The following is a 23,521-nucleotide window of genomic DNA, read 5'->3' on the forward strand; positions in this document are numbered from 1 at the left end:
TTTCAAATTTGTATTAATATACAAAATTTGTATACAATATATAAAAATCCAATCCAATGTAAAACATTTAAAACTAATAGTTGCTTTTTAAAAATAGGTTCAATAATTTACCTTTTTATCTTACCATATCTATATCCTCCCCCTTTTCTTTGCAGAGTAGAAACAATAATCTACCCTTTTATCCTATATTTATATCCTCCTCTTTTCTTTTCAAAACAAGAACCTTGAATCTAATTTCCTTTGTTTAGCTTTTCCCCTAACTGTAACCAATAACAACTTGTAACCAACCCCCCTAAACAATGACAAATATCCATAACGCATTGAATGACCAAAAACCACCCACCCTACCTCTTGAGAATGTGAATGTCATATCCCTTTTTTTTTAAGGTTCTATACCATTTTATTCAGCAGATTTAATTTTTACAAGCATTAAAAAAAGCAAACTAGGAGAGGACTATCTATGGCATTGTTTAAAATGGCCACTAGTAAACAGTCAAAAACAGTGAGTAGGCAGTTTCATGTCTGAAGGTATGCTCCCCACCTCAAGCAAGCAGAGGGGTCAGTGGAAAAAACCTGCGTTTCATCTCTTAAAACAGGACAGAACAAGATGGCCACACCCTAACCACCGAGATCACAAGTGGCAGGAAAAGTGTACCAGAACTCTATTCTGTTTGGGTCCTCTGTTCTACTCCCTCAACAAAATGTTTTCTCAGTAAGGCTTTCATTTCTCCTCCCAGCTTGACATAATGCTTCAAGTGGCTTTTACTATTCAGATATCTCTTCCACCACTTTTACTTTCTTCTTCTTTTTCTTTTTGCTATCACTGTCCCCATGCCCAGCTTCGCCCCCACTTTCTGGCACAGTTTTAGGCTTCTTGTCCTTCTTTTTCTTCTTTTCCTTCTCCATCACCGGGGGGACTACTGGAGGGGTCTGGTCACTGTCACTCTCACTCTCCCGCTTCCTTTTTGTGGCTTTTACTGCAGCAGCAGTTAACTGAGGGGCTTGTATGGCTTCAGCAACCAGTGCCTCCTTGCCAGAATCACTGTAATCAATGTAGTCCTGTTTCCAAGTGGCAGGGGTTTTGTCTGTGGGTTTGCCATGCTTGTCTAGAAGGCCCTGCTTGATCATCATCTTCTTCTGACTTGCCTTTGGACCTAAACCCCACTTACGGGGATAAGTGTCTCTCTCCATGATCACCCTCTTTATCTTGGCTACTATGCCATGATCACAGGTAGAAATCACTGCTGTAGTCATCAATGCAATAGCCATGCAGATAGCTTCCCCCTTGGTGGTAATGACCACAATCTCCTGGTTGACCTCAATGCCATCCTCATATCGGAGAACACCAGGAAGCATGATCTTGGCCCCATAGCATATTGCATTCACTGCACTATCTTTCATAACCAGACGTTTATGAGATGTCAGCAGCTTTTCCAAAGGGTAAACAACACGCCTCAAGTAAGTCTCATCCTTATGGTTATCATAAAGCCACTGAGCATCGAGTACATCATGCATCGTCACCATGTGGTCCTTTTCACTCATGACTCCAGAACGCACCCTGCGAAGTTCCTGCATCTGACCACCAACTCCCAGTAACAAGCCAAGGTGTATGCATAGTGTCCGAATGTACGTGCCGGCTTCACAGCTCACCCAAAAGATTCCTAATCTTCTTTCAGGATCATATTCTATCATTTTGCTCTCGTAGATCGTCCTCACTCGAAGCTGCCTCTTTACTGCAGCAATAAGTGGGGGTCGCTGAAACAGGGCACCTGTCAGAGTTTCTAGGGCCCTAGAAAGCTGCGTGCCGCCTTCAATAGCACGGTGCAGGCGGACAATTCCCACGTACTCTTTACCTGCGCTCTGCTGTGATTTCACCAAACGAGTGGCTCGTTCAATGCACACAATTAAACACCCGGTCACTTTGGGATCTAGTGTGCCACTGTGACCTGTCTTCTCTACCCGAAGTATTCGTCGGATCCAGGCTACCACCTCATGGGAAGAGGGGTTAGAAGGCTTGTCAAGATTAATGAAACCTGTCCTGATATAGTCCCCAATCTCCCTCTTCAAAGGATTTGAACCACAAGGAATAGGCGTATAGTGTGTTGTCCTTACATTTAGCTTATCAAAATCCTTTAGTAACAAGGGCCACTGAGAAGTGTCCAATTGAGCCACTCTGGATTCTGGTTTGATAAGAAAGTCTTCAGCATGTTGTATTTCAGCTACATCATCTTCTCGTAATGGCTTCCGGTCTTTTTTCTTTTTATGCTTCTTTGGCAAAGTTATTACTTCTGCATCCATCATCTTGTACTGCACCACGTGTGTCCTGCCCAAGCCACCACTCAGACGTCGTATTCTTAAATTTACTTCCTGCTGTCTGGAAGTGATGGTATCTTTAGGGGATCCTGAAAAGAAAAATTTGAATTAATTGTCAAGTCCTGGGAGAGGTAGCTGTATCATTCGTTGCCCAGGCTCTGCAATAACGGTACAGTGCAGGGCTTGAGTCCTGGCTAGAGTAGTCTGTTAGGCAGGACCATCTCAGCTAGCCACCTCGAAATTCTTCTGAGCAGTTTGTATTCCAAAGTTGATCTTTAAGTGGTGTCTTTCTATCGTCTCAGAGTAAAGGGCTGTGAAAAAATATACCAATCAAATAGACCTAAGAAACAAGCAGGTGTAGGTAGCTATCCTAATATCTAAGAAAATAGACTTCAAGCTAAAATCAGTCAAAAGAGACAAAGAAAGTCATTTCATATTAGTCACAGGAAAAATCCATCAAGAGGAAATTTCAATACTGAACATCTATACATCTATGCCCCAAATACAAAGGCACCCTCATATGTCAAAAAACACTTCTAAGGCTTAAATCATATAAACCCCACATTCCTCTCTCACCACTGGACAGGTCAATCAGACAAAACAATGAACAGAGAAATAAGAGAACTAACAGATGTTATGACTCAAATGGACTTAACGGACATCTATAGAATATTTCATCCAAACAAAAAATATACCTTCTTCTCAGCACCTCATGGAACCTTCTCAAAAATTGACCACATACTCAATAACAAAATAAACCTCAACAAATAAAAAAAAAATTGGAATAACCCATTGTACCTTATCAGATCACAATAGTCTAAAACTAGAAGTCAACAGCAATACTAATTCCAGAAAACCCACAAACACATGGAAATTAAACAATGCTCACCTGCATCATCAATGGATAAAGGAAGAAATAAAGGGGGAAATTAAAGACTTCCTAAAATACAATGAAAATGACCATACAACATACCCAAATTTATGGGACACAATGAAAGCAGTGTTAAGAGGCAAGTTCATATCACTAAATGCCTATATAAAGAAGCTAGAAAAATCCCACACTAGTGGACTAACAGAACATTTGAAAACTTTAGAACAAAAAGAAGCAAACTCCCCTAAGAGAACTAGAGGGCAGGGAATAATCAAATTGAGAGCTGAAATCAACAAAAAAGAAACAGTCATCAAAAGTCCCCCCCCCCCCCCCGAAAAGAAGCCCAGGATCAGATGGTGTCAGCTCAGAATCCTACAAGACTTTAAAGGAGAACTAATACCAAGTGCTTTAATCCCAGCACTTGGGAAGCAGAGGCAGGTGGATCTCTGTGAGTTCGAGACCAGCCTGGTCTACAAGAAGCTAGTTCCAGGACAGGCTCCAAAACCACAGAGAAACCCTGTCTCGAAAAAAAAAAGGAGAATACCAATACTCCTCAAATTATTCCACACAATAAAAACAGAGGGAACATTGTCAAACACTTTTTATGAGGCTACAATTACCCTAATACCCAAACCACAGAAAGACATTAGTAAGAAAGAGAATTACAGACCAATCTTATTCATGAACATTGATGCAAAAATACTAAATAAAATACTAGAAAATCAAATCCAAGAACACATCAGAACCATCATCCACCATGACCAAGTCGGCTTCATCCCACAGATGCAGGGATGGTTCAACATACGAAAATATGTCAGCATAATTCACATTAAAAACAAACTGAAAAATAAAACCACATGATCATCTGATTAGATGCCAAAAAAGCTTTTGACAAAATACAACATCCCTTGCTGGCTGGAGAGATGACTCGGTGGTTAAGAGCACTGCCTGCTCTTCCAAAGGTCCTGAGTTCAATTCCCAGCAACCACATAGTGATTCACAACCATCTGTAATAAGATCTGGTGCCCTCTTCTGGCCTGCAGGCATACATGCAGAAAGAACACTGTATACAAAATAAATAAATAAATAAATAAATAAATAAATCTTTAAAAAAAACTACATCCCTTTATGATAAAGGTTTTGGAGAGAGCAGGAATACAAGGAACATACCTAAACATAATAAAGGCAATATACAGTAAGCCAACAGACAACATCAAACTAAATGGAGAGAAACTCCCAGCTGTCCCACTGAAATCAGGAACAAGACAAGGTTCTCCACTCTCTATATCTAATCAATACAGTTCTTGAGGTCCTAGCAATAAGACACCAAAAGGAGATCAAGGGGATACATTTCGGAAAAGAAGAAGTCAAACTCTCACTAATTGCTGATGATATGATAGTTTACATAAGCGACCCCAAAAATTTTCCCAAGGAACCTCTACAACTCATAAACACTTTCAGTAATGTAGCAGGATACAAGATTAACTCAAAAAATCAGTCGCCCTCCTATACACAGATGATAAAAGGGCTGGGGAAGAAATCAGAGAATCAATACCCTTCACAATAGCCACAAATAGCATAAAATATCTCGGAGTAACTCTAACTAAACAAGTGACAAGAACTTTAAATCTTTGAAGAAAGAAATTGAAGAAGACACCAGAAAGTGGAAAGATCTCCCATGGTCTTGGGAAGGCAGAATTAACATAGTAAAAATGGTAATCTTACCAAAAGCAATCTACAGATTTAGTGCAATGCCCATCGAAATCCCAGCAAAATTCTTTACAGACCTCCAAAGGACAGTACTCGACTACACATGGAAAAGCAAAAGCCGCAGGATAGCCAAAACAATCCTGTACAATAAAAGAACTTCTGGAGGTATCACAATCCCTGAGTTCAAACTCTACTACAGAGCTACAGTACTGAAAACAGCCTGGTACTGACATAAGAACAGACAGGAGGACCAATGGAACCGAATAGAAGACCCAGATATTAATCCACACTCCTTCGAAGACCTGATCTTTGATAACGAAGCAAAAAATGTCAAATGGAAAAAAGAAAGCATATTTAACAAGTGGTGCTGGCATAACTGGATATCAACATGTAGAAGAATGAAAATAGACCCATATCTATCACCATGCACAAAACTCAAGTCCAAATAAATCAAAGACCTTAACATAAAGCCAGCCACACTGAACTTTATAGAAGAGAAAGTGGGAAGTACATTTGAACACATTGGCACAGGGAACCACTTCCTAAATATAACCCCTGCAGCACAGGCACTGAGAGAAACAATTAATAAACGGAACCTCCTGAAACTGAAAAGCTTCTGTAAAGCAAAGGACACAGTCAACAAGACAAAACGACAGCCTACAGAATGGGAAAAGATCTTCACTAACCCCATATCAGACAGAGGTCTGAACTCCAAAATATACAAAGAACTCAAGAAATTGGACAGCAAAAGATCACATAATCCAATAAAAAAATGGAGTACAGACCCAAACAGAGAACTCAACTGAGGAATCTAAAATGGCTGAAAGACACTTAAGGAAATGTTCAACATCCTTAGTCATCAGAAAAATGCAAATGAGAACAACTCTGAGGTTCCATCTTACGTCTGTAAGAATAGCCAAGATCAAAAACACTACTGACAACTTATGCTGGAGAGGTTGTGGAGTAAAGGGAACACTTCTGCACTATATGGGAGCGAAGGCTGGTACAGTTGGAAGTCAGTTTAGTGATTTCTCAGAAAATTAGGAAACAACCTTTCTCAAGACCCAGTAATACCACTTTTGGGTATATATCCAAAGGATGCTCAGTTGTGCCACAAGGACATGTGCTCAACTATGTTCATAGCAGCTTTGTTTGTCATAGCCAGAACCTGGAAACAACCTAAATGCCCCTTGACTGAAGCAAATGGATAAGGAAAATGTGGTATATTTACACAATGAAGTACTACACAGCATAAAAAAATGACATCTTGAATTTTGCAGGCAAATGGATGGAGCTAGAAAACATCATTTTGAGTGAGGTACCCCAGACCCAGAAAGACAATTATCACATGTACTCACTCATAGGTGGTTTTTAAACATAAAGCAAAGAAAGCCAGCCTACAAAACACAATCCCAGAGAACTTGGACAACAATGTGGACACTGAGAGAGACTTACATAGATCTAATCTATATGGGAAGTAGAAAGTAGAAAAAGACAAGATCTCGTGAGTAAATTGAGCGCATGGGGACCTTGGGGGAGAATTAGAGAGGAGAAGCAGGGAAGGGAGAAGAGAAAAATGTATAGCTCAATAAATATCAATTTTAAAAAAGCAGAAGATAATCATTTGATGGAAATTCATGCTGGCCATATACAAGTAAGCCTGTTTGCTTTTGTTTGAGCTTCTTGTTTGTAGATGTGGCCACATATGACAGTCACCATAAGGTTTCAAACACATACTAGTGCCTGTTCCCATTGCCCATAACTTCAGAGGCAGTCAAGATAAGCCCCGGTCATTTCATGTCTATGTATGTGCATGTGTGCATGCACACAGGTGCAAGTGTATTTGTGTGTACAGGTATGAATATGTGCCTTCCCATGTGTGTTGAAGCCAGAGATCAACATCAGGTCATTTTTTACTTTTTCTTTTCTTTCCTTCTTTTTTCTTTTTAGTCAGACTCTCTAGCCAGTGAGTCCCTGGAGTTTTCCTGCTGCCACCACTGGGAACATACACATACACAAGAAAGTATCGCTATGCTGCCCAGGCTGAGGCTCTCAAGTGTACAGGCATGTACCACTACACTACTGAGACTCAGGCCTCTATTGAGCTTGTCATGGCTGGGTCCTACATTTCCCCCTTCACAAGTACCAATGACAGGACCTAATTATGGGTCCTGCTTGCACACAGGTTTAAGGAGATAGCATTGGGACCTAAGAACCAATAATTAGCTACTTCCTGTAGGAATTGCACAATGGCCAGCTCAGTCTCCCTTCGCACTTAGGGCTAATCCAACACCAAAATGGTTCAGCTGAGGTTGTTACCCTATCTTGTAAGCCAATCTCTCCTTCTCTTCAGTCTTGCTTCTCTTCCTTCTCTCTTGATCCCCCAAACACCCTTCAATGGGATTTCCTTACATGCAGCCCTTTGTTTTCTGTTGATAGAAACTGAGGCCAACTGATGCCAATGGCGATCCATGATGACAGATGTCAAGATGTTGGACAACCTAAGGTCTGGCTAGCAAAAAGATGCCATCATTGTTAATACTGCCCACACCAAGAAGTAGAACTCTTCCAGCTTTGCTGGTGTTGCATTAGAACAGTGTAATGAAGGAAAGAAATGGGTTGCTAGCTAGTGCAATATCTTAGATATTTGAGGTTGTTTATTGTATTGGTTACTGTTCCTTTGTTCTTCTGTTTCTGCCATTTTGTTTTATTTTAGATAATCTGGCTTCAAAATTAATAACTGAGGGGGGGGCTGGAGAGATGGTTCAGTGGTTAAGTGTACTGACTGCTCTTCCAGAGAACCCGGGTTCAATTCCCAACACCCACATGGCAGCTCACAACTGTCTGAAGATCCAGTTGCAGGGGATCTGACACCTTCATACCAATGCACATAAAATAAAGTTAAATAAACCATAAAAAAATATTAAAAAAAAATTAATAACTGAGGATGACCTTGAACTTCTTTCCTCCACCTCCTGAGTACTGGGATTACAGGAGTGGTCTTTAAAAGACCTTGAGTGTCCTGGCTTATCTTGATTAAAGCTCTGAGAAAAAAATAAGGAAAAACAGAAAACGATTAACCAAAAATTAAATCTATGTGTGAATTCAGAGAGTGTTCAAGGTACTCAAAGGTAAATAAAACTGAGAACAGGGACCTCACCAGTGAAATAGCTGTGCACAGAAGTCAATTTCCCAGCAGAAAATGGTTAAGTGCTTGCTCTTTAAATGCCAATTCGGTAAGATCTTCCTTTTAATTAGAATGTTTGAGTCATTAATATTTAAAGTAATCATTGACATTAACAAATTCAGATCTCTCATCTTATTATCTGCTTCCCATTTGGTTTGTTTGTTTTGTTCTGTTTTGTTTTCTACGACGAGATTTCCCTGTGTACCCCTGGCTGTCCTAGAACTCTCTGCAGACCAGGCTGGCCTCAAACTCACAAAGATCTGCCTGAATCTACCCCCCAGGTGCTGTAATTAAAGGTGTACACCACCACAGCCCAGCCCAGCTTGCTACTTACTGCTTTTGTTCCTTCTTCCTTTTTTGCTTTGCTTTATTTGTTTTTTTAGATAGGTTGACCTCAAACTCAAACACAACTGAGGATGACCTTGAACTTCTGATCAGGCAAAGCACACCATCATGCCCCCTGTAGGAGATGCTGGAGTTTGAATCCAGGGCATCTGCATACTAAGCAAACATTCCAGTGTACCTCTGCCTTGTTTATATTGTGCTAAGAATCAAGGCTAGGACTTCCCACCTGCTAGGTAAGGCCCCTGCTAAAGGAGCTATATTCTGAAACTTCTGCCTTTGATTTTACATTTCTATCTTCATTACTTATTAGTAATAATATTACTTATTATTACTTATAGGTTTTGCCTTTTTATTTAGTAGTTATTGAGATTCATATATGCACTCTTTTCCATTCCCTTTCCTTCTTTTTTGAAGCAGGGTCTTAATAAAGGATGACTTAGTTTAAGTAGCCCACCCACACCAGCTTCAAATTTGCAGTAATCCTCATGCCTCTGCATCCTGAGTACTGGGATCGCAGGGTGATGGCACCAGCCAGCCATTCTCCACCGTCTTCTGGCACAGGTGGTCTGGTTTCTAGTTATCTGTCTTTCTTATTGGCTTCCATTCCTTCCCTCACTCAGTGTGTCTGTTTTGAAATCTTGGTTCACAGTTTCTAAAGCCAGAGAAGCCTGGATGCTTTTCTATAAGAGTTCCAACCAATAGTCATACTGTGACTGCAACCTGCTGTTTCTGAGTAAAGCTACACACACCCTTTGTAGAACTTTGGTTTCTGTTTTGATTTTCTTTTCAAAACTGTGGTTGATCTCTGGAGCCTTTGTTAGCCTCTAGGCAGATACTTTTAGGGGTAAACACCCATGCTTCAGAGGTAGGGTATAGGGAGAGGAAAGACTGCTGCCCCAGTAAAGGGCTGCTTATGGAACCTTCAAAACTGTCATTGTTATTTCAGATAACAGCCTCCCGAGAAACAAGGAGCCAACTAAAAATAGCTGGTTCATTTGGATTTACTCGTTTTATGAGTCCTAAGATAAACTTTGCACATTATAATACGAAATTCTCCACCCAGAGGCTTTCCTGTCTGCCTGAGTGTGTGTGTTGTGTGTGTGCTCTCACGTGTGTGTGTGTGTGTGAGAGAGAGAGAGAGAGAGAGAGAGAGAGAGAGGGAGAGGGAGAGGGAGAGGAAGAGGGAGGGAGGGAGGGAGAGAGAGAGAGAGACACATAGAATTGTTATTATCACATCTATTCATTTTTTGAGGAGTGTGTGTGATTATGTGCTGTGTGCCACAGCAAGTGTCTGGATCTCAGAGGACAGCTTGCAGGGGTCAGTGGCCTTCCATCATGAGAGTCTTGGGACTCTAACTCGCTTCCTCAGGCTTGGCAGCAAGAGCCTCTCCACAACTGAGCCATGTCCCCAGACCTCTGCCGTTGTTTTGAATAGGTTATATGAGTTCAATCTGAGCATTCCCAGGAATGTGCTCAATTCTGAATGTGATGATGTATTTTTCCAATCTAAGGGTGTATATTTTTCTCCAACAAAAGCCTGTTCCTGCCAGGCCGATGGCACAGGCCTGTGATCTCAGCAATGGGAGGCTGGAGCAGTAGGAGTAAGAGAGGAACGCCAGCCTAGAAATCATAGTGACACATTCTCCTAAGAACAACTTAGTCCACAGACACCTTTGAACTCCGGAGTCTATCTTTCTTGCTTGCTGCCCTTTGTCCATTCTTTATGGAGATAGGCTTTTGTTTATCCCAGGCTAGCCTGGACTCACTATACAGTTAGCCTTAGTCTTGTCTCAAACTCCCATCAATTCTCTTGCCTCAGTCTCCCAAGTGCTGGGATATTAGTATGCACCACCACATCCAGGCCTCCTTTCATTCTCAACTCCCCAACTCCCGTTTTTGGTTTTGGAGACAAGAGTCTCACTGTGTAACTCTGGCTGTTCTGGAGCTCACTATATAGACCAGTCTGGCCTTGTACTCATAAGGATCCATTTGCCTTTGCCTCCTGAGTGCTAGGATTAAAAGCATGGGCCATTATGTTCCACCTCTAATGCATGTATATTCTGTGTTTTAACCATAGTCACCTTTTATCCTCTCTTATCCCACTCGCACTTTACAACAAGGCTTCCTCCTAATTTCATGTCTTATCATTCTTTCAGTGATATTGTGTGACACTGTTCCTAGGGAAATAAGAATATCTCCTCACGCCAGATAGAGAACTGATGACAGATCAAAGTAAGAATAGCCAAGTCCAACTTGGCAAACCAATGAGTTTTATTGGGGCTACTTAGAGAAGTGTTGGTGAGGGACACTTATAGGAGCAGAAATAACTCACAAATAAAGCCCATGCCAACGTGGGAGACCCTTCAATAAAGCTGGAAACCTTAAACACCACACAAATTGCAGGCAGCCAGACAGTTGGAGTGGGTCTCTTTCCAGGTAACCGAGCCTCTTCTAGGCTGTTCAGTTTATCTGAGAGCACCTCTTAGTAGTTCTTACTGTTTTTATATGCTTGGGGAGGGAGGAACTGTAGTGATATATTGTTTGTATTTCAATAAGTAAATCTTGCCCGAAGACCAGAGGCAAAGCTAAAGTCACTAGAGGTCAGGCAATGGGGACACATACCTTTAATCCTAGGATTTGGGAGTCAGGTGGATCTCTGTGAGTTCAAGGCCACCCTGGGCTGTGCAGGAACAAATCCAAGAGGGGGATTTGTTTAATCCCAGTCCTAGGGAATTATACACCTTTAATTCCAGCACTAGAGGGAATATAAAATGAAGGAGAGAGAGGCTTTGCCTAGTTTACGGTCGCCCAGCCTTGGAAGAGATCAGACTTCTCTAGTGACTTGGTTGCTTTGCTATTCTGGTTTTGGGGTTGAACCCCAATTTCTGTCTCTGGGTTTTTTGTTATTGGTGCTACAAGGGACCTAGTGGATCTGGTCAATTTCAGATCGCTTTTGAAGCGACCTGAAACCTTTGAGTTGTTTACTTCCTGAACTTAAGGAGCCACCTCCAAAGTAGGTTTAATTTGGAGGAAATCGCTTCAAAACAGTGACTCGCTGATCTTTGACAGGATTTCCGAAAGGTGCATGAATACCTAACTGTGGCTCCACCTCGGGGGCTGGAGAGATGACTCTGTGGTTAAAAGCACATACTGCTGTTGCAGAGGCCCTGGGTTTGAGTCCCAGCAACCATATAAGATGGTTTACAATTGTTAAGGCACCTACTGCATTTTTATTTGGTTCTCCATCGTGTGCAGACACTTGAAGCACCCCATCTTTGATCGTGTAAGTCAACCTAACTAATCCCTTAATAATTTTATAAAGTCTAATGGTTCTATTCCTCAGAAAGTCCTAACGATGTACCTGTAAACAAAGGTCCCATTGCCCAGTCACATAGGAGGCTAAGGCAGAAGCACAGAACGTTCAAAGCCAGTGGGGGCAACTTAATGAGATGGTCTCAAAGTAAAACATTGCTAAGCATGATAGACTTAACATCATAAACCAGGTGGAGACAAAGGATCAAGAGTTCAAGGCCAGCCTTGGCCACTACAGAGGCTAGTATTAGCCTCGTGAGACCCTGTCTCAAAATTCCAAGCCTAAACCACCACCGATAAAACCCTCCTTCTAAACATTAAGATGGGCGGGGATGTGGCTTAGTGCAGTAGGCTCAACACATACAGGGAAAACGGAAAATTAGAACATTTGGCCACTCTATTTAGGATTAAGGACACCATGCTGAGCTCTACGAGTCATTTGGCCCGCTCGGTTGTCTTTGCAGAAATCACTGGAGTCAGCCTAGGTCTCCCTTCGCGTCCCCAAACTAAGAAATGGCTAGAAAGCCTGGTTTGAAAAGTCTGTCAGCACAAGGAACCCAGCACCCTCACAGAGCCTATGGGGACCTGGGGCCGGGCCGGACGCAGATGCAAGGATCAATCAGTGAAGGATGGAGAAAGAAGGAGTCTCGGAGACCTACCTCGTCACCCACTTCCTGGGCACCAAATACGGAAATGGCAACCGCGGGCTCCGCCACGCTGACCCGCTACTCAGTGCCCGGCTGCGGTCACGTGGGCCGGAGCACGCGGAGACGCTCCGTCCTGAGCTCACGCAAACGGAAGAGGGTGGGCGGGCGTGTGGGTGAGGCCTCCGGCGCGCTGCGGGCGTGAGCACGCGGTGTGGGCGGGGCCTCAGGGGGACCACGGGTGTGAGGGTGGAGCGTGTGGGCGGGGCCACCGGCACAAGCGGCAGGAGGGGTGGGAGCCAGCGGACGGGGGGTGGGGAAGACGTCCTCCTGCGCGCGTCGTGGGCGGAGCCTCGGCCGCGTGCTGCGTGGGGGGTGGGGGGAGTGTTGGCGGCGGGCTGGTGTGGGCGGGGCCTCTAGCGCGCCTGGGGCGGGGGCGGGACGTGTGGGCGGTGCCTCCCGGTGCTCCCGGGCTTCGGGGGCGGCGGTGGCGGCCGCGGCGACGACGAACGACGAGAGTGGGGCTACGCACAGAGGGGCGCCTCGGCCATGACTGCGGAGCTGCAGCAGGACGACGCGGCTGGGGCGGCGGACGGCCATGGCTCGGTGAGCGGCGGGTGAGGGTAACGGGGCCCGAGCTCCGGCCGAGAGGGGCGCGGCGGGCCAAGCGGGCGCGAGCCGGCGGAGGCCGGGGCCTGTGGGGTGAGGGCGGGAGCACCCCCCTCGGGCCGCCGGAGACTTGCGAGGCTGGGGTCGCGCGCCGGTGTGAGGTTACCTGGATGTGTGTACCAGCTCAGGTTCCAGGTGGGACCCGGTGCGGGACCCGCTGCTGGGGACCCTACCGGGAGGGGTTGCACATGAGGTCTTGGGCATCGGGGTCACCCCGAAGTGTGCGCCCGGCCAGACCCAGCAGCTACAAACTTCCGAAAAGCTCTGCCGCAATGCCTGATTCTGATTCTCAATCAGTTTTATGACTGTGGCTTCCAAGAGGCTTAAGCGGACTCAAGTTATCTCACTTAAAGCCGGCGTTTATCAACAAAGTGCAAAAAAGACCTGGAGCCTCATTCCTCCCTCTTCCCGCCCCGCTTTCCGTTCATTCCTTCCTTTTCTTTTGGAAACAAATCAGCTCCCCCTATTATCTCATTGATCACTAGATTTTGAAGGAGGCGGAGAGGAACAGCACAATGAATAAAAAGGCACACCTATTAGGTTCCTAATATTTAAGAAGGTTGAAAAACGTTACGGGGGCCTTTTGGCTAAGATGGTGAGAGTTCAAAAACACTGGTTTGGAGAACATTGAAAGACTAATATAATAATGTTTCTTGAAACTCGGGAGGTGGGCAATTTCATATTGTGTTACAAAGTAACACTATATCCTCATCCCTCAGGAACTGCACTTTTAAAAGACAGAATGGGAAATCTGTACCAAGTATTTAAATACTGTGCTTTCAAGCGAGAAAATTCATAGACTATTTAGAATACGAAAGTCGGTGACTGCTAAGAAACCCCTTATATCTTAGTTTTAATTTAACTAATTTAACGTGATGGAGGTCAAGCCTGGGGCCTATCACATGGAGTGGGCAAGAACTACACTCCCAGACAAGGAGTTTAAAATGTAGAAGGCTCTTTAAAATTCATGCAGAAAAAAAGATATCTTTAAGATTTGGGCTGGGAAATGAAAGTAGGTGGCTGGTTTTTCTGTGATCAGATAAAATTGTATTGCTAGATATTCACTGCTGTCTTTTTGGTTACTGGGGTTCATATTTTTCTGGGTTTTTTTTTTGTTTGTTTGATTTTGCAGTGAATAAGTCTACTTGTTTTGGGGACAGTGGCTTAAAAACAGGTGGTGAGATTTGGTTTTGAGACAGTCATATTGATACTATTTTAAGGGAGAGCAAGTCATATTTAAATTTGTTCCGGACTCCGTCAGTCATTTAAGACCGCATGGCTTTTAATCAGTGGCATCTTCATTTACCTCTGCCACAGTCTGAGTAGTGACCCCTATTTCAGCACTCCTTATTTGAGGGTTTGTATGTGAGGTGTTTGATGAGCATTGTGTATAGTCATAGCTATTTTGGGAAGGCTTGGCACTCCCGGGCTGTGGCTGGCTGCAGTTGCCTGATGCCTGGCGACCTGCAGTGATGACATTTACTAGTATTCCCAGAGATTTTGCCCCAGCTGACAGATGATAAGCTTTGAATGCTTGGTAACTGTTGCCTTTTTGCTCAGGCTGGGATAAGGTGTTTGAAGGCACGGGTTGGGATGAAGGAACTTAAAGTGTGGAGCATAACTTGTATATTTCGGGAGAGTATTAATAACTTCTTCCTCTTGGTAAGTTCTATGTAGGATGGATTCTTTTCTTTTGCATTCACGGAGGCATTCTGCCTTCCCTTAAAAGATCTTGAACGGAGTTGAGAGGAACTATCCTCCCCCGGACACTCAGGAGCTATTTAAAACTTAGCATGCTTTCCCTCCCTTCCCCAGCTGGTCATCTGTACAAAGGACAGATAAAACCGTGTATAGGCTCTCCACCATTTTAGTGAGTGAAAAATAGAGTTCTTTGCAAATATGCTCTGGGATCTGAGTAGACACTCCGAGGTCTCTCTATCCCCTAGATGGTGAGTTAAGGACAGCTTCCTGTATTTTAATCAGTTCTCAACTTAGATAAGAACCAGCAGGAAAGTTTACTGTTAGGGTAGGATAAGCAGCTTGCTGTCAGTTTGCTTCTTAGGAACCCATCCCCCTTGGCAGCAGCACCTCAGATTCAGTCCACACATTCCCCTCCCCTTCTCTCCCACGTGGAACCCAGGGCCTTGTGCATTCTAGGCCAGCACTCCATCAGGCAGCCTTTTTGCTGTGCTGCACTTGCTGTCTCTGTCCTTTACTTCATGGTGTTTGTAGTTTTGGAGACCAAGGCTGGCCTGGAACTTGAGGCAGTCATCCTGCCTTGGTCTCTCTGGTGCTGAGTTAGAGATGTGAGCCACTGCACTCAGCTCCTTTTATGTTGTAACCTAGCTCCACCACTCTGCTCTTTCAACCCGGGTCATGCACACACAGGGAGAGCAGTATCCTGAGCACGTTAACAGATAACGCATATCAGGTAGGAGCTGTGTGTTCTGTTTCATCAAAATAACTTTGTGTGTGTGTGTTTTTGAGACTGACTTTCTTGTAGCCCTGACTGACCTCCAAACTTTGTGAGGGAGGATGACCTTGAACTCTTGATGCTCCTGTGTCTACTAACTGCTGGGATTATAGGCTTGTGCCACAGAGTCTTGTAATCAGAGAAATTTGAAACAAAGCTAACAATACAAGTAACAGCTAATTCACACTCTTTCTCTCCACCCCTCCTCCCCCTTTAGCCCAGGCTGGCCTAGAACTCTTAACTGTCCTCCTGAGTTCTGGGATTACAAACTTTTGCCAATAATATCCAGGTCAAAGTTCCAGCCTCCCCCAGTCCCCTATTGTTAGTCCTCGCTTTCCACCTTGTTTTCCACCCTGTCTGTCTTCTGTTTCCCCTGCATATGGCAACTAGCTGGCCCTGCACTCTGAGGGATTCTTTACCTCCCTGCCTTCTGTAGGTACGAATGCCGGGATGACAGGGGCTCTTTTTGTGTGTCCAGCTTTTATATGGATTCTTGGGAATCAAACTCAGGCCCTTATGCTTGTGTGATGAGTGTTTTTACCACTGAGCCATCTCACGCACCCTTAAAAAAAAAAAGATTGACTTGTTTATTTTTACTTACGTGTGTTAGTGTGTGCCTGCATGTGTTTATGTGTACCATGTCTATGCAGAGAAAGAGGGTACCAGATTTCTTAGAACTGGAGTTAGAGGTGGTTGTAAGCTAACTGATGTAGGTGCTGAGAACTGAACCCAGATCCTCCTCTGCAGGAGCAGTAAGTGCTCTTAACTCCAAAGCCATCTCCCTAGCTCTCACTTTTTGAGGAGATGACAGGTTTTGTTGTTGTTGTTGTATATAGCCCAAACTGGATGGCTCCACATCGTCATGCCTCCTCTTCTGAATTACTGGTGTCTCAGCTGTGCCACTGTATCCCTTTTCCCAACCCTTTTGTTTTTTGAGAGCATGCATAGGCCTCACTTTATAGCCCTGGCTGGCCCTGCCTTCTCACGCTGGGATTAAAGGCATATGCCACCACACCCAGCCTCCTTATATTCTTATACTTGATGGCTTTCGCTGTTGTTTGCTCTTTCCATGCAGCCCAGGCCAGCCTTGAACTTGGAACAATTTTCCTGCTTCAGTTTCCTGAGTGCTAGAATTGTGTTTTCACTTTCCAGCAGCAGAGAATTTTCTGTCAGGGCAGCTTTACTCCAAACTGAGGCTTTTGTTTGCTTTGTTTGAGGTAGTCTCATAGTGTAGCCCTGGCTGGCCTGGAACTTGCTGTGTAGGCCAGAGTGGCCTTGAACTTATAGAGATCTGCTTGTATCTGTCTCCCAAATGTTGGTATTAATAGGAGTGTGCCACCATGCTTGTCTCATTTTAGTATCTTTATTTTATTTGTGTGTTTGTGGTGTTAGGATTCAAACCCCGGCTTCCAGCATGCTAGGGCAAGCCTTTTACCCCCACCTCTGTCCCCATTCTCAATCTGTATTTTTCTTCCCTCCTACTGTGTGTGTGTGTTTCTATTTTGAAACAGATTCTTGATATATAGCTTTCGAACCTTCGGTGATCTTCCTACCTCTGCGTCCCAGATACTAGCTAGCACTGCGGCTGTGCCCCACCACACTCAGATCTGTCCCATGGCCTCTCTTTCCCGCCTCTCCCCTTTTTTTCTATTTGCTGTGTGGTTTTGGGTTGCTATCCTGTATTCTTGATCTTCCCACATAGTTGAGGATGCTGAGGATGACTTTGAACTTATGATCCTTTTGCCTCTACCTCCCAAGTACTTGGATTATGGGTGTGTACCACACTTGGATCCCCTTATTCTTGTAAAACCTTTTCTAGAACTCTTCCAGTGGTTTAAACTTTTAAAAGATTAGTATAATTTTTGTATTATTTTTATGGGGGGAGGGTAGGGATGAGTATGGGTACCCACGTAGAGGTCAGAAGACAACTTGTAGGAGTTGGTTCTCTCCTTCCAGAGTGGCTGCTAGGGATTGGGCTAGTGGTCAGGCTTTGCAGCAGGTGGTGTACTTATTTCACCAGCTCCACGTCTCAGTATTTCATTTTCTCTAATCCTCAGAGCTTGCTGATATCTAAGAGCTGTCTGATGTTTTGTTCACTCCATTCCCCAGCATCTCATCTCTTATTTCCATGGAAAATTATACTTTCTTTCTTCCCCTTTGTTTCTTAGAGGTAAACTTCCACTCGTTGATCTCACCAGGGATAGTTTGCACTCCAGGACATATTTGGCAATACTTGGAGGGTTTTCTTTTTACTTAGTGTAGTTTTATTTTATGTATATGTGTGTTTTGCCTATATGCATGTCTGTGCTCCATGTGCATGGAATATTCACAGAGGCTGGAATTGGGTATCACATCCTCTAGAATTGGAGTTGTAGATAGTTGTAAGCTGCATTGTGGGTGCTGGAATCAAACTTGTTGCTGTGTAAGAGCTGCCAGTGCTTTTAACCACTGAGCCATTGCTCCAGCCCTAGGAGATATATTTTTTCTTGTTCACACATGATTAAGTTTATTGTAAAGAAAGGTAACAGAGATTGGGGTTGGATAAGAACAGTTAGACACCGAACTAAAATGGGCCTTCTATCCACAGATCTTAGCAGCCCAGCCATGAACCTGCCTGGTTCTTTTGCATCAAGAAGTTAATCTTTCGAGCCATTTCCATGTTGTAGATCTCCAGCATGTTTCATAGCTCTCCCGCTGGCGGCAGTGCTTCTCATAGAAGCACAGTTGCTTTATGACTTAAGTAAGCCCATTCGTAGTGAGGATTCTGTTCAGGGTCTGTATACATCTTCCACGTTCCCATCCTGAAACATCACAGTCCTGGCAATGAACTTCAGGTGTTTAGCCATGGCCTTGCTTTCAAATCTTCATTCTTCAGGACCTACAGACTCTACGAAATCCTCAAACCAAGGCCGGGCGGTGGTGGGGCACTCCTTTAATCCCAGCACTTGGAGGCAGAGACAGGCGGATCTCTGAGTTCGTAGGTCAGCCTGGTCTACAAGAGCAAAGTTCCAGGACAGGCTCCAAAGCTACAGAGAAACCTTGTCTCGAAAAACAACAACAACAAAAAAAGAAATCCTCAGACCAAATGGGCTATCCTGTTTCTACAAGTCCTCAGACTGAATGCCCCTGGAGATGTTTTTAAATTGTAGAGAAAGATGCTGAATGAAAAAAAAAAAAAGAAAAGAAATAAAAAGGAAAGGAAAGGACATGACTGCTCCTAGGTATGGTAGAGGAAAAAATTTATAGATATATGTGGGAGAGCGTAGTCAGAGGCAGGGATATCTAAAATAAAGTCCAGAGTGGGCATGACCAGACTGAGCTATGAGAGACAGGGAAGGAGACAGGAGAGAGGGAAACCAGGTGCTGCAACCAGGAGGACAAAGGTCCAAAATGCCTGGATCATGTAGGGAAGAGCCTCTGGGGGAAGGGCAGACCAGCCTCTGGGCTGGAGAGTTCAGGGTGTGCAAGCTATACCCTGTAACAGGTAGGGACTGACGGAAGCTGGGAGAACCTAATGGCCAAGTCCAGTTGATATGTTAAATAGGCACCTCAGCCCTTTGTCCCAGACAACCTCCACAAACCTTCACTGTCTTCCCCTGTTATCCACGAGAATCAGCAGCTTCTGCCCACTGGGAATTTAAACATGTAGAAGTTGGGTGCATGAACTGGCTAGTCCTACTTCCCACCTGTTGTCTGTTCATCTCTGCCCAGCTCTGTCACTGGCCTTGGTTGATAGGTCAGAACACCAGGATGGAGTGTTGATACTGTGGAATCAGTTGTGTTGCAGGTCAGAACCAGCACCTGGGCCTCCACCTTAGACCTGCTAAATCAAAGTCGGCTGTCGATTTTGGAAAGGGGTTCACTCTTATTCTAGGACTGCCAGGAACTCATAAAGCCCAGGCTGCCCTCAGACTCACAACAGTTCTTCTGCCTCAGTCTCCTGAGTGCTGGTTTACAGGTGTGAGCTACCACACCTGATTCATACAATTCTAAAGCTCAAACCCAAGGCTTCATTCATTGTGCAAGGCCAGCACTCTACCTTCTTAGCTGCTACATTCTTAGCCTAAATTCTGCCTTTTGATTCCATCCCTTGGGGACTCATTTGCACATAAAACTTTTAGGAGCTTAAGGATAGAATTCCTATTCAGCTATGCATAGGAGCCCTTAATCCTGAGAGCAAAAGCAGCAGCAAACCCTCCAAACACTTCCGGCAACAACATCATCTGCTGCCCCCATGCAGAGGTAGTTTCCAGGCCCACCTGTGTGTTGTTGTTGTCCAAATGAATAGAACCTCATGATTTTATTGGTTTCTTTTATCATCCTCATAACAAAGCCCGCAGAGAAGTAGATCTGCCTCTCCTCTCAGCTCCCTTCCTAGCCAGGTCTCTGCTTTAGCTCTGCCCACAGGCTCAGAACACTCACGCCTCCTCGGCACAGTCTTCTGGCACTTTTAGTCTTTTTCTAGAAAATAGGCTTAGTCTGCCCACTTCCTGTCATCATGCCACTTTCCCTGGTCACACAGAGAAGTACTGTGTCACTGTGGTGCTTGCCACATTCTTAAAGAAAACTGGAAGAGTTTAGAAATGTTGGCCATTTTTGCCAGAGTGCCATTGACATTGAAAATCCTTCTCTAAAAGCTTTGCTGAAGCAGGAGGTTTGCTGTGAGTTGGATTCAAGCCTGGGCTACCTGGTAAGTTCCAAGCCAGTATTGATGACAAAGTGAGACCATTTTTCAAAAACCAAATCTTTTTTTTTCTTTTCAGTAACAGTATGATTAAGAGTTAGTGTAAAAAAAAAAAAAAACTTGGAAAATACAGGTGAGCAGAATTAACTGAAGCTGAGAGGAGACAGACAGGTTGCTTCCTAGATTCTAAGCAAGGATATAAGTAAGCTTGCTAAAACCACACACAAATATATGTAGAGGGGTTAGGGCTTTTGTTTGTTTGTTTGTTTGTTTTTGAGGTGGGGTTTCTTTATATTGTTTTGGCTGTACTATAACTAACTCTGTAGACCAGGCTGGTCTTGAACTCACAGAGATTCCCCTGCCTCTCCTGGAGTTATGTGTATCACTACCACCCAGCCCGGTCAGGCTTCTTTCTGTTTCACTGTGCAAAAGGGAGCCCATCAATTCCGTGAACCAGGCACTGTAAAGAACTGAGAATGTAGCTCATTGAACCGGTGCTTGTTTAGCATGCAGGAGGTCTTAGGGCCAACCCCCAGTAACAGAAGAAACAGCCTTAGGCAGGCAGGCCTGGAAGGAAGACTACTGCAAGCTTGAGGCCAACCTGGGCTAAAAAGATAGGGTTACAAAAACAAATAACAACAAACCCCAAAAGAAAAAAAACAAGATTACATAATGTGTTGAATTCAGAGTTTATTTTCCCAGGTCTAATATTTATTTTAAAAAGTTCTGGCCATGAAGAGACTAGGGAAAGTGATTTACATATATATTGGGAGTTTTTAGAAAAAAAAATAATTAACTCATGCAAATAATAAGCTCACACTCCAAAACAAATATCAGTTTAAAACATGATAACGAGGGATCATAAATAATAACAATGACAGACCAGATGTGGTGGCACTAGGGAAGCTGAGGCAGAGGGACTGCTGTGAAGTCAGGGCTAGCCTGGGATACAGAAAGCCCTGCCTCAAAAGAAGTAGAAAATAAAATTCTTCTTAAAAACCTCATTTGGGCCAACAAGAGGGCTTGGCAGGTAAAGTCCTTGCTGAGCATCCCTAACTACCGGAGTTCAATCCTGGGAACCCATATGAAGGTGGAAGGACAGAACCAACTGACCTACACACACACACACACACATCAAGCATGCACAAGTCTTTTGGCAAGCCTCACATCAGTCCCCTAGCAGATGCTGATTAGGTGAAACCACTAACTGCCTACAAACTGCTCTCCCAAGTCAGGCTGTCTACAAGCCACTGCCCAACTGGCTCTGAACTTGCTGGAGCCCAGATCAGTTCACATGGCCATTTCATGATGAGAATTTTACAGAAGCTGTGCTTGCCACTTCCATCTCTCTCTGAGTTTTTATTAATCGTGCTTCAGAGTAAATCCTTGTCCAGAACACAAACAAACAAAAAAGTAGCCTTTCAACTTTTTGGTTTCTCAGGACAGGGTTTTTCTGTGTAGCTTTGGAGCCTGTCCTGGAACTCTTTTTATAGACCAGGCTGGCCTCGAACCCACAGAGATCTGCATGCCTCTCCCTCCTGAGTGCTGGGATTTAACTTTTTGATGCCCACTTGGTTGTAAAACACTTAAGTTTAAATTGTCATTGAACCTGCTTCTTACCTCTGAAGTCAGGTATGTCTGAAAATAGAGTTTTTAGAGTGAGACATCTAGTAAGTAGTGGTGCTGAGCCTGTAGCGGGCCCTTTTCTCTAGGGTATCAGTGATTTTACTATACACACGAGCAGACATTAGTTGGACAAAGTGATCACATGGCAGGTTTTCATTTTACTGACCATGGCTGTAGGTGTTTCTTTATTGGCATCTTGCCCTCGCTGTCAAAGTGGATGCTATGGACCTCATTTGCCAGGTTGGGAAGGTTGAGGTTGGTGAGAGTCCTTTGCAGTCTGGTCTGGCTTTCCACATGGAAAGGAAGGTCAGAGTATCAGTCAAGCCAACCTAAAGGAGATTAGGAGTGGTACCAGCAGCATGCTATATTAACTCTAGTAGGCAGTGTAAATTTGAGTGTGCTGGGCAGTAGGGGTACACAACACACCATCATCCCAGCACTCAGGCAAGGCCACCCTGTGCCCCAGAACAGGACTCTGTCCTAATTATTTTTTTTTTCTTTCTGTTTTGTTTTGTTTTGTTGAGACAGAGTTTCTCTGTAGCTTTGGAGCCTGTCCTAGAACTAGCTCTTGTAGAGTAGGCTGGCTTCGAACTTAGAAATCTACCTGCCTCTGCCTCCCAAGTGCTGGGATTAAAGGTGTGCACCACGCCACCAAACCCAGCTATTTTCTTCTTTTAAAGTCTCCAAATTTTGATTATTCTAAAAGAAAATTCTATATTATTCTGTCACTCCGTTTCTCCTGCCCTTAATGTCTGGCAATGCCTGCTGCTTTCTGTTTCTAGATTATCCTAGGTGTTTCATGTCAGTGGACTCATGCAGCAGTTAGCATTTTGTGCATAGTGCTGTTTGTGTTGGGTGTGTATGCTTGCAGGTGTTTTGTGTGTGTGTGTGTGTGTGTGTGTGTGTGTGTGTGTGTAGAAGCTCGGTGTGGGCATGTCTTTCCTTGATCACACTCACTTTTATTTTTTCCTGTTAGTATTAGTGTGTGTGTGGGGGGGGGTATATGCACACTACAGTATACCTGTGAAAGTCAGAGGACAACTTTGTGGAGTTTGTCTGCAAACATTTGACTAAGCCTTGCCCCGTTTTCTGAGATATTCAGGGCATGTTCTACCTCCACATTGTTCCTGCATCATGTCCCTCTCATTACCTCTGTTTTTTTCAGAAGACCCATGACTCAGCTGTAAGGCTGCCTTTCCCTAGTCTCACCCCACTTTGAACCAGTTGTTGACTTGTGTTAGATTATCTGTTGAAATACCTTTCCCATGGGCTGGAAGGACGGTTTGGTTAAGAGCACTGGCTGCTCTTCCCAAGGACCTACATTCAATTTCCAGCACTCAAAAGGCAGTTTACAGCCATCTTTAGCTCCAGTTCCAGCAGGGCTCTTATGCCTTCTTATGCCTACAGTCCTCTCTAAGTGCTGCTTGCACATGGATAACATACATCCAGCCAAAACGCTAATACACGTAAAAATAATAAAATATTTTTTTAAATTTAAATACCTTATCTGAGCCAGTGAGATGGCACAGCAAATGCGGGTGCTTGCTGCCACACCTAACAACCTGATCTGAGTTTCAGCCTTGTGACCCACATGGTGGAAGAAGAGAACCAACTCCCACAGTTTGTGCTCCTACCTCCATGCATATGTGGCATAGCAATTACACACACACACACACACACACACACA

The 23,521-nt window shown here is 44.1% G+C and overlaps 2 protein-coding genes and 1 pseudogene across 13 annotated transcripts in view; 1 reads left to right on the forward strand and 2 right to left on the reverse strand.

Annotated features, from left to right (window-relative positions):
• Window positions 1-247: 247 nt before the first annotated feature.
• On the reverse strand, window positions 248-12,535 carry LOC121438370 (H/ACA ribonucleoprotein complex subunit DKC1-like). Of its 2 annotated transcripts, none has more exons than XM_041638680.1 (2): window positions 12,398-12,535; window positions 248-2,402 (listed from the first exon to the last, which is right to left on the reverse strand). In XM_041638680.1, the coding sequence occupies exon 2, from the start codon at window positions 2,299-2,301 to the stop codon at window positions 766-768; it is 1,536 nt and encodes a 511-aa protein (XP_041494614.1). In that variant the 5' UTR covers window positions 2,302-2,402; window positions 12,398-12,535; the 3' UTR covers window positions 248-765. The 2 variants fall into 2 exon arrangements, with proteins under 2 accessions (XP_041494614.1, XP_041494615.1); XM_041638681.1 differs by lacking the exon at window positions 12,398-12,535 and adding an exon at window positions 11,049-11,151.
• Window positions 12,536-12,835: 300 nt separating this feature from the next.
• Window positions 12,836-23,521, forward strand: part of Usp28 (ubiquitin specific peptidase 28) — a 61,601-nt gene continuing 50,915 nt past the window's right edge. For 7 of the 11 annotated variants that reach the window (XM_041638422.1, XM_041638428.1, XM_041638429.1 and 4 more), the window contains exon 1: window positions 12,836-12,988. In XM_041638422.1, coding sequence (XP_041494356.1) covers window positions 12,932-12,988 — 57 coding nt within the window. In that variant the 5' untranslated portion in view covers window positions 12,836-12,931. The remainder of the gene's footprint in view (window positions 12,989-23,521) is intronic. The other 4 variants (XM_041638427.1, XM_041638424.1, XM_041638426.1 and 1 more) reach the window with 2 other exon arrangements.
• LOC121438241 lies at window positions 18,115-18,370 on the reverse strand (annotated as a pseudogene).

This window comes from Microtus oregoni, unplaced genomic scaffold (genome assembly GCF_018167655.1).
Source record: "Microtus oregoni isolate MIOR12 unplaced genomic scaffold, Mior012 000055F_ref0000237, whole genome shotgun sequence".
Taxonomy (NCBI): domain Eukaryota; kingdom Metazoa; phylum Chordata; class Mammalia; order Rodentia; family Cricetidae; genus Microtus; species Microtus oregoni.

Bases quoted from the DNA above. Each gene is read 5' to 3' on its own strand.
- LOC121438370 (XM_041638680.1), bottom strand. From the start codon at position 2,301: ATGATGGATGCAGAAGTAATAACTTTGCCAAAGAAGCATAAAAAGAAA.